General features: G+C 42.6%; 1 protein-coding gene across 1 annotated transcript; it reads left to right on the forward strand.

Annotated features, from left to right (window-relative positions):
• The first annotated feature begins 1,363 nt into the window (after window positions 1-1,363).
• On the forward strand, window positions 1,364-9,387 carry spra (sepiapterin reductase a). The gene is made up of 3 exons (XM_029252498.1): window positions 1,364-1,964; window positions 6,607-6,897; window positions 7,023-9,387. Exons 1-3 carry the CDS (start codon window positions 1,607-1,609, stop codon window positions 7,211-7,213), a joined length of 840 nt encoding a protein of 279 aa, XP_029108331.1. The 5' UTR covers window positions 1,364-1,606; the 3' UTR covers window positions 7,214-9,387.
• The last annotated feature ends 998 nt before the right edge of the window (window positions 9,388-10,385 follow it).

The raw sequence follows: 10,385 nt of genomic DNA on the forward strand, positions 1-10,385 counted from the left end.
TATATAACACTTTGTGCTTGAGGAGGTTACTTGCGTCAGTGTCTGCCGGAATGACCTTACTCCATTTCACCATCTTTAACCAATGACAATTATCCTTGGTCAGCTTACACCCTACAGGCTGGCAGGAACCTTTCATTTACAAAACTCAATGATTTGTTCTTGGTGTAAAACACCACAACTGGTTTGTCTTTTTTTGTTTAAATTCTGAATTGCTCCAGTAAAAGGTACCCAGCTCTATTAGTGTGGTAAATTACCGTTGGTATCTTTAACATGACAAATTGGGTTGCCAACCGTAAATAATATGGAATCGTTCCGTATTAAAACCATACGGAACGCATTTGTCCCGTATTTTAACCTTTCACACCCAGAGACCTTTAAAAGTATTTATAACATATATTGACTGCATAAATAAACTTAGCAGTTCGCATGAAAGTGTTCAGAGATTCGGAAAACATCGCAAGAATGGATGTAAAACAGCTGTGTTGCATGCGTGAGTCCGACTGTCATTAGTCGTTGCTACGTTACCTGGATGATACCTTTGACAGTAGGGGGGCAAGGGGAACACCCCCCGTGAGAGGGTCAAGGACAAAGAAATTCTTGCTGCTGCGAGAAGTGAGAAGAAGTTAAGTACTCATGGAAAAAATAAGGAGGATCTAAGAAGAAGGAAAGAGAAGGGACTTTTTGTTTAACTGGTCAGAATATTGCACTTTTGTTTGTGCTGTTCATAAAAACTGGTGAAATGCAGTCTTACTTTCAATCAGTTGCTGTGCTTAAAAACACAACACACCATCGGAAACCGCTTGTCCCAGTCGGGGTTGCAGGGAGCCAGAGCCTAACCCAGCAACGCAGGGCGTAAGGCTAGAGGGACACACCCAGGACTGGATGCCAGTCTGTCGCAGGGCACCCCAAGCGGGACTCGAATCCCAGATCCACCAGAGAGCAGGACCCGGACAAACCCGCTGCGCCACCGTGCCCCCCCCCTTTAGCATGACACACACACACACACACACACACACACACACACACACACACACACACACACACACACACATTTTCAGAACCGCTTGTCCCATACGGGGTCATGGGGAACCGGAGCCTACCCGGTGACACAGGGCGTAAGGCCGGAGGGGGAGGGGACATACCCAGGACGGGACGCCAGTCCATCGCAAGGCACCCCAAGCGGGACTCGAACCCCAGACCCACCGGAAAGCAGGACTGTGGCCCAACCCACTGCGCCACTGCGCCACTGCACCCCCCTCCCTTTAGCATGACATAAAATCAATTTATTTTTTACAACTGACACGTATGTCAGCGAACTAAAGCAAATTAAATGTATCTCAGATTCATTTTAGCATTTAATTCAGTCAACAGGACTTCTTTTTAACATATACATTTAGCTACACAGAAATTCCGAGTGTCCCTTATTTATTTTCCTTCAAAGAAAGGCAGAAGTGTTCCTCATTTCCTCCTGCAGCGGTTGGCAACCCTAAGCACCCCCTCCCCCGACCCGCGGCGGCGCCGTCACGTGACTACCGTGTAGGTAAACCGCGGCTCAGCCTGGTCCGCCGCACCTACGAAGCGAGCGCTCGCTGTTCCTTTTTTGGCGATGCTCCATTCGGACGAGACGTCAGACGGCGGCGTCGCCGCTCTGGGCGCCCAGGACCTGGGTCGCGCGCTCTGCATCGTCAGCGGGGCTTCGCGGGGATTCGGCCGAGCTCTGGCCGCGCAGGCGGCCGCCCTGCTGAGACCGGGCTCCGTTCTCCTGCTCGTGTCGCGCTCCGGCGACCGCTTGCGGGAGCTCCAGGCGCATATAGGCGCCTCGAGCGGGGGCCGAGACGGGCTCCACGTCCGTTGTGTGGTCGCCGACCTGGGAGAGCAGCGGGGAGTGGAGGAAACGCTGCGGGTGGTGAAGGAGAGCGCCGCGGCCGACATGATGGAGCACCTGCTGCTCGTCAACAACGCCGGTGAGGCTCTCGGTGCGGAGCTCCGTTTGCCGCGCTGCAGCTTTACCTGTGGAGTCGTTCGTGTGTTTGCCTTCACAAAACTCCCTTTTCTGTTCCCCCCTCACAAAACTCCCCCCTTTTCCCCTCACTATTCCCCCTCAATACTGCTCCTCCCCCCCCCAACGGCATTTTTGGTGTTGCGACACCACCGTCACTGCGGGGCACCGATGTTTAACCCCCTGAGCCACCGCAATTCAAACAAGTCAGTAGTACGTCTTGCTTTCTTATTCTGTGTCTTAAAATCTTACCATAGTATTTTTGTTCACTTTTCACAAGGGTCATATTAGTTTTACTCTGACTATTTTTCTTTCTGAATAATATTGGCAAAAACTGTGCACAGCTTTACTTAAACACGTCTCTTGATTGTGGGTTGAGGAATATATAGGAGGCATCTTTATCTGTGAAATTCACATTTACTTTCTGGTATCTTACCTTAATCTTCCCATTTCACACCAGAATGTTTTAGATGGATAGATACAACTTTATTGTCATTGCATACGGATACGCAGCAACAAAATGCAGTTTAGCATCTACCAGAAGTGCAAATAGTAGAATTGTGGAAATGAACAAGTGCAGTTAAATATATGTACAACAATGAAATAAATACAATATGGCAGAGAGTATGTACAGAAACGGTTGAGCAGGTAGCAGTAATAATGTGTATACAAATATCTATAGAGTATGTACAGCAGTAGCAAGGATAGTATACCGTGTATGTATAGATAATATACATATATATCATACATCTTTAAAAATATGTATATACATTTATCCATATTATATACATACACAACGATAACTAGGAAATGCTATGAATTATCTATTATTCACAATTATTATATTATATACAAATAATGTAAATAGTCAAATGTGGTTTCTTGTTCTAGAGCAGTTTGCATAAATTGATATCCTTTCAATATCTTGTTTGATCATATATCAGATGGATATTTTTAAAGGAAAACTTATTTCATTAGTGTGACATTGTTTCCCAAGTACAGTCCATACTCCTTTCCAGTGTACATCATATTTTGAACAAAAATTTAAATCTGATGCATATGTGAGTTTATTGTATAAAAACAAAATCACACCTGAGTGTTTTTTTTTACCCAACAAAAAGGGCTTTTCTTTTTACTAAGTCATGTAAACCCCTAACATTCAATGAACAAAAACAAAAGATGACATTATTAAAAAGAGAAGAAAAATAGCATATAAAGAAGTTTTTTTAAAAAAAAAAAAAAAAAAAAACTATTCAACTGCTACTGATTAAACAGCATTTTTGTGGTTTCTCTTTGTATTAAACTCTGAAATGTGAAACACAAAAAGCTGTGGTCGGGGACGCTGAGGACTTGCTCAAGTTCTGAACTTGTCTCCACTCCCCAATAACAGTTGGGTTCAATAATCCAATCAGAACTCAAATACTTTCCAGAAGAATTTGGCCTTAAAATCATAACAGCCTCTTGCTACTGTTACCCATTCGTGTTGTTTCTTCAGTGTCGTTAGGGTGAAATATGCTTGTTTCCTTTCATGTTGAGTAACTTCCACCTTCGGCCAAAGTGCCTGTCTGTGAGCCTGATCCGATGTGGTCAAATCTTCACCGAACTTCAGCTTTTGTTTTCCTGAAGATTGGAGCATTCCTTCATAGCTTTCTACACTAGGTCCCTCACGGCTCTTAACGTAAACTGCACATTCACACTTCTTGGTTTCTTATCATTCCCTCTTAATTTCCTCCCAAGTGTTGCAACTCTCGTTCCTCACTGGGAAGAATGGAGGCACATTTATCCACCACTTCTTGTTTAATGTTTCCCTTTCCTTGTTGTGCAAGCCCACAGAGATGTAAGTTCCATTGTCTTTTGTACCATTCCAGTTCTTGCAGTTTGGCTTTACTTTTTTCTTTTTTTTAAACTCCATGCATAGTATTTGCTGTTTTGACAGTTTATATACTGTATGTCATGTCAAGACACAAAAAATCCTCACGATGCACAGAGGGTTCCACCCGAAGTCCAGCACCCTGAGACTGTACAATAAGTGAAAAGAAGGGGACCGAGGGTTAGTGAGTGTCAGAGCCACTATCCAGGATGAAACAAGGAGCATCCATGAGTACATCAGGAACATGGCCCCTTAGGACATACTGCTAAGTGAGTACTTCAGACAGCAGAAGATGGAGGGTGATGAGGAAGAAGAGGAGACATCATGTAAACCAAGTCCCTCCACAGATCTACCATCGGCAGATAAGATTTCTTGTCATCAGCCACTCCATCTACCAGTGGCTGAAAAAGGCTGGTCTGAAGGACAGCATAGAGGCTCTAATCACCAGAGCCACAGAGGCCAGGATCTACCACAGCAGATGGGATCCAAGGTGCAGGCTGTGCAAAGATGTGCTGGACTATTCCAGAGGCATAGTAGCAGGGTGTAAGATGCAAGCTGGGACAGCGTACACTGAGGCATAACCAAGTGGCTGGGATAGTGTATAGAAATATCTGTGCAGCATAGACTGGAAGTCCCTAAGTCCAAATGGGAGATGTGGTTGAAAACAGCAGAGCTAAGGTTCTGTAGGACTTCAAGTTCCAGACTGGCAGGCAGTTGCTGGCCAACCACCAGACATAGTATAGTGGTGGTCGACAAGGAGGAGAAGAAGGCAATTGTGATAGATGTAACAATCCCAAGTGACGGCAATATCAGAAAGAAGGAGCATGAGAAGACTGAGAAGTACCAACGGCTAAAGGAAGAACTGGAATGGATATGGAAGGTGAAGTCCAGAGTGGTCCCAGTGGTAATGGGAGCACTCGGGGGCTGTGACCCCCAAACTGGTGGGTAGAGGACCTGAGCTTGAGGAAGACTCATGCACTACTCCACTGGGGGTGAGGGGGAGTGTTTTTTTTTTTTTTTTTTTTTTTTTTTTCTTGTCTATTTTATTCCTGCTACTGCCATCAAACCTCTACAGCTGACACGGAATGCTGCTGCACGAATTGTTTGACTTGCCAAAGCATTCCCATCCATCTCCCCTCCTCGTTTCTCTGTATTGGCTTCCTATAGCTGCCCGGCTCAAATTCAAGACCCTGGTTATTGCCTACAAATGCATCAATAGAACTGCTCCCAGCTATTTACAAGACTTGATCAACTGCTGCACCCCAACCACAGTTAGCCTGGGGCAGTAGAGGTTTTTTTTTTTTTTTCTTCCCCCCCCTCCCTGCCATGCTGGCTGTTGGTGTTTGAGAGATCCAGCTAATGTGAACTCAATTTTTCATTATGTCTTAAGAAAAAATCTTTTATTGAAAGTACATCAGATTAGCTTCAACATTACATACTATATTTAGGTATCTGTATAAACATGTCCAGCTTCTCAGTTAAAGGATGAGAATTCAGAAGTTCGTTCAGCCTTGATAACTTGCCAACATAGCAGTTTGCCATTTTTTTTGTGGCACTGTACTCAGATATGTTGTAGCATCCACCTCCCTTACAGAAATAGTCTGAAGATAAGAATCCAAATAAATACTCATATGTATACATGCATTGAGTTGCAGCCTTGATTTGTTTCATAATAACTTTATTGAATTAAGTTCCACATTAGAACTGCTGTACATATTAAAATATAATTTTAAACAAATCAAGCACTGGGTGTCTTAATTATACTGATGAGAATTTTGTATATCCATACAGAGTAGAACACTATAAATTAAAACATGAAGGAAAAGAACTTGTAGAAAAATGAGTATATTCATACTGAAATATCAGGCATAGAAGAACACCACCGCAAATCCCAATCAAAACAGATCTTTAGCAAAAACACTATTAAACCTCATAAGACAATTCACAAACGGTTAAGGGGGTGTTTCTGCCTATCTCCCTTGAAATTGTCTGCTCAGCTGATGTGGGGAAAAAGTTAACTTCCAGTACCTTGAGAGGTCCGTCACAGGATAAGACAACCTAGTGGCTACCAAATGACTTAATTACCATCTTATTCGGGTTTAGTGCTGTGCTGGAGGCCCTCCTAAATGACTGGACCAGGCTCTACACTTGACCAAGTGACTGGTCTGAGCACACGATCAGAGTAGTATTGTCTGTGTACTGAGTCAACTTTAGCACCAACCCCCAGTGACAGGCAGATTGTCTACCCCTGGGTGGGACCGAATGGCTGCTGACAGTCGCTGAAATAAAGTGCATCACGAAGAGGTAACAAAGGACATCCCAGCCTTACTTCGCTACACTGGAGCATCCACTCAGCAGGGGAGCTATTGATGGAAACTTGGCTGCCTACCTCAGTGTAAAGAGTATAGACCAAAGCAAAAAAGAAACTGTGGCCTACCAAGTGGAAAGTTCCGGACACTGGATTGCCTTAGGTATTCTTCATGTGTTGAGTTGTCTTAACAAAGACACAGTGAGCAGTATAGGAAACACTAACTTGAAAGCACTTGCACACCACCAGGCAACTCTGAGCCTTCCAATGTCCCACCATGGTTGTAAGCCCTTGATCAAGCTATTGAACACCTAATCAGCACAAACCATGCTAATGAACAGGCAGGACTATGTACGAGCACACACACACACCCAACTATTTGCAGCAATCTCCTCTGCACCATTACAATATTTTATTCCTGTCTTGCAGCCTCTTTGGGTGATGTATCTCGCTTTGCCACAAGCTTCACGGACCTGAGCGAAGTGAACCACTACTTGTCCTTAAATGTCAGCTCTGCACTCAGCTTAACTGCAGCGGTTCTGAGCGTGTTCCCGCGGCGACCTGGATTGCGGCGCACCGTGGTCAACATTAGCTCCCTGTGTGCCCTGCAGCCATTTCCCTCCTGGGTCCTGTACTGCACTGGCAAAGCTGCTCGTGACATGATGTTCCGGGTGCTGGCTGTGGAAGAGCCTGATCTTCGTGTTCTAAGCTATGCCCCAGGTAGACTGTTTAAGTACTTACTGTTGAATGCATGTTAGAACAGGTGTGCATGTATGACTGGCCTTGACTGTTTGAATTCAGACCTTTCCAAATTGTCTATACAAGTTATTTTTCTGTCCCCTTAGGCCCTCTTGACACAGAGATGCAAGTACAAGCACGAGTTAATACAGGAGACCCCAATCTCAGATCTACCATCAGCACCATGCAGGCCCAAGGTCAGCTACTGACATGTGAAGAGTCAAGTGCCAAACTGATAAAGGTGTTGCTGGAGGACAGCTATCAGTCTGGTGCCCACCTTGATTTTTATGATCTGTAGAATGACCTCCTTTGTTTAGCTGAGGAGAAAACAGACAACTGCCACCCAGTGCAAAGGAAAAAGGAGCTTGTGTAGTAAAGATTTTTGTGGACATTTATCTTTTGCTTATCCACTTTCAATTTACAGTATACATGTTTCCATCTAATGTTTGGCAAAATTTTTGTGTTGAAGACTTATCACAGTTATACCAATTTACATCAGAATAGCTCTGAGGATCTTAAATATTAAAATCTTCAAGTAAATTAAGGTTAGTGGGCAGTCTCTTCTGGAAATTGGCCTTTTCTGGGGCAGAGGCGGTCACAGGGCAGGATTAAGGCTCAGCTCAGCAGGACTTTAAACTACAGAGATAGGTTTATTACAGACCAAAAAGACACAAAACAGCACTCTATCAGACAAACAAACAGAAAGCCCGAGTCTCAACCCAGACCGGTTCCAAAGCATACCATCCCCTCAAGTCCTCAGGCCAGCTGCCTTTATTGTTGATATAATTTGCTCTTATGTGTCTGCAGTTGTTTTGTTTCAGTTAGGGTTTCAATTGACTTCCGCCTCAGGTCAGACTGACCACGATCACATTTTCCACCTTAGCTGCAGGCTTATCAGGGCCAAAAGCAAACCACTCACATACTGGCAGGAAGCCTAAAACTGCCGCCTTTGTTGTCCATATAACTGACTCTTACATCTGTACGACTGGTTATTGTTCAACTCGGGCAGGAGCAGGTCCCTGGGAGCTGTTCATCTTTCTCCTCCCACCTCCTATCCTGGCTTAGATCACTCACCAGCTCACACTGTGTCCAGAAACTTTTTTAGTGTAAGGCAAGATGGGTAATAAATGTCCTATTACGTTGACAGTCTCTACTAACTGCATCCATGCATCCATCCATCCATTAATGTCAGTGTAATGTCATATCAAAAGTATTATTATTTAACAGTAGGAGGTGTATACAAACTTGGGTTGTTGGAACAGTCATAGAAATAGACTGTTGACTTTGACATGGGGATATGGCAACCCATGAGGTACCTCAAGGCGTACAAGGCACCTCAGGAGTTGCATCTAATCTGGCATATTTTTCGTTTGCTCATTTTTAGTAAAAAATGTATTTACACTTTCTGACTAAACATTTCTCAGATGACTGCATGTGAACATGCATTTTTACACCATTCCTGTTTCTAGAGAGTAGATTTTCAGGGATTTCTGGAAATGTCTGATTTTGTTTTCAGTGATGTAGTGCTTTTTATTTTTGTGAAAGGTTTTACTATGAGATGAGTGATTACAAGTTCTTACTATTTTACACAGGAGTTCACTGGCTCAGTCAAGGAAAAGTGCTCTTGTGAGTGTTTCAGTTATGCACTGAAATCCTCATGTTTCTCACTGATTTCAAACAACACAAGATAAAGTGGAAAGATTTATGTTTTGTCAAATAACTGATTTACCTAGCTAATATATATAAAATGAGTGCACTGAATCTAACAAGGGTAAAAACATCTCATTATTCACTGCTAATGATAAAATGTATGCATTGAAAGGAACAATTATTCTTTGAAAATACAGATCTGAAGCAGGACAATTCGACACCATCAGTGGTCTGCCTACATACCTTGTGGAAAAGTTCATGTCCATAAACTGAGATGTACAGACAGCATTGAACACCACACATCTGTCCACTTCTTTTGAAAAATATTTGCCTTACTATGGAAATTGGAAAACTACAGGTTGACAAGCTGATTTTCTCAAAAACTTGAAATATAAATAATGTGTCAATGAAAGAAGGTCAGCTCCTATCGATACCTCTTGTAGCACTTAACTCCAGAAACGATTCTGCGGAGTTCCTTTATCTTCATTCTGGGCAAGTCTGTTAGCCTTTTCTCAAGTACAGCAGATAAAGAAATTGGTAAACTTTTACTTTTTTTGTCAGCATACAATCATGGGACACTTTGTTACCACTTCCATCCGTAGAACTGCCACTCGCTGGATGTTTTTTGCACACCATTCTTAGAAAACGCTAGAGATTTTTGTACGTGAAAATCCCAGGAGATGACCAGTTTTTGAAATACTCAAACCAGTCCATCTGGTACCAACCATCATGCCACAATCAAAATCATTGAGATCACCCCCCCCATTCTGGTGTTTGATGTGAACATTAACTGAAGCTCCTGACCTGTATCTGCATGATTTTGTGTGCCTTTAAAAAATAAAAATTGGGAGGTGATCAGGATTCGTCTGTTCTGAGTGTTATGCACCTACTCGTGCGATGGACATCGGTGCATAAAGTGGAAAGAAACAAACTAAGTTTACTTTAGAACCACATGTCTGCAACTATGTCTCTCTTTCTTCTAACATAATGCACAAACTATTTTGTCTGAGATGTACGTCGCTTTGGAGAAATGCGTCTGCTAAATGAATAAATGTAAAGGCAGTGTAAGTTGGGGCATTAAACAAAACTCCTTGTTACGCAGAATTCTCGTAACCTGAGTGGTTTTATCTTGGGGTGTGACTGTTCTTCTCATGAGCCAGGAGTTCCAGATCAGTCTGGAAATGTGTTGTAGTAGGTCCGATGGGGCAACAGCGCTCTTCATTTTGGAAAGTGATAATAAGGTCATCCTGTTGTTTCTCCTCAGTGTTTTACAGTGTGTGTTGATATGAAAACAGTGTACTACTGTATTATATTTATATTGTATATAATAAAAGCACATTATATTTGTGCTTTTATTAGCAAAAGATGGGAAAAATTCATGAAATGTGCCTTAGTATTTTCCTTTTATTTAAGGATCATAAATGTAAGGCAGTAGCTACTCAGAGTATTGTTTATATTTTGTATTGTATTGCCATTGTATTTTATTTAATTGTGGCATTGTAGAACTTCCATATATTTGAGGAAGCAGCCTATGAACGCTAATGCCAGAGATCTGCCTTCACTGCACCCAGGGTGGCGATCATCTAGTAGACCCAGGACTTGATGATGTCAGAGTTATGTTTTTCTCAGGTTCTAGGTAATTATTCAAAATTAATCATATAAACATTAACCATGAATAACCTTTAGCATGTTTTTAAAATTAAAACTACATAATTGTTCTGCAAATTTTTGGAATGTTTTATTCCTTGATATTGGTTTTGTCTTCGCCAACTAGAACAAAGATACATTTGAATAAAATACACACTTTTTTTTACTTTGGG

Source organism: Scleropages formosus, chromosome 5, assembly GCF_900964775.1.
Source record: "Scleropages formosus chromosome 5, fSclFor1.1, whole genome shotgun sequence".
In the NCBI taxonomy this organism is placed as follows: domain Eukaryota; kingdom Metazoa; phylum Chordata; class Actinopteri; order Osteoglossiformes; family Osteoglossidae; genus Scleropages; species Scleropages formosus.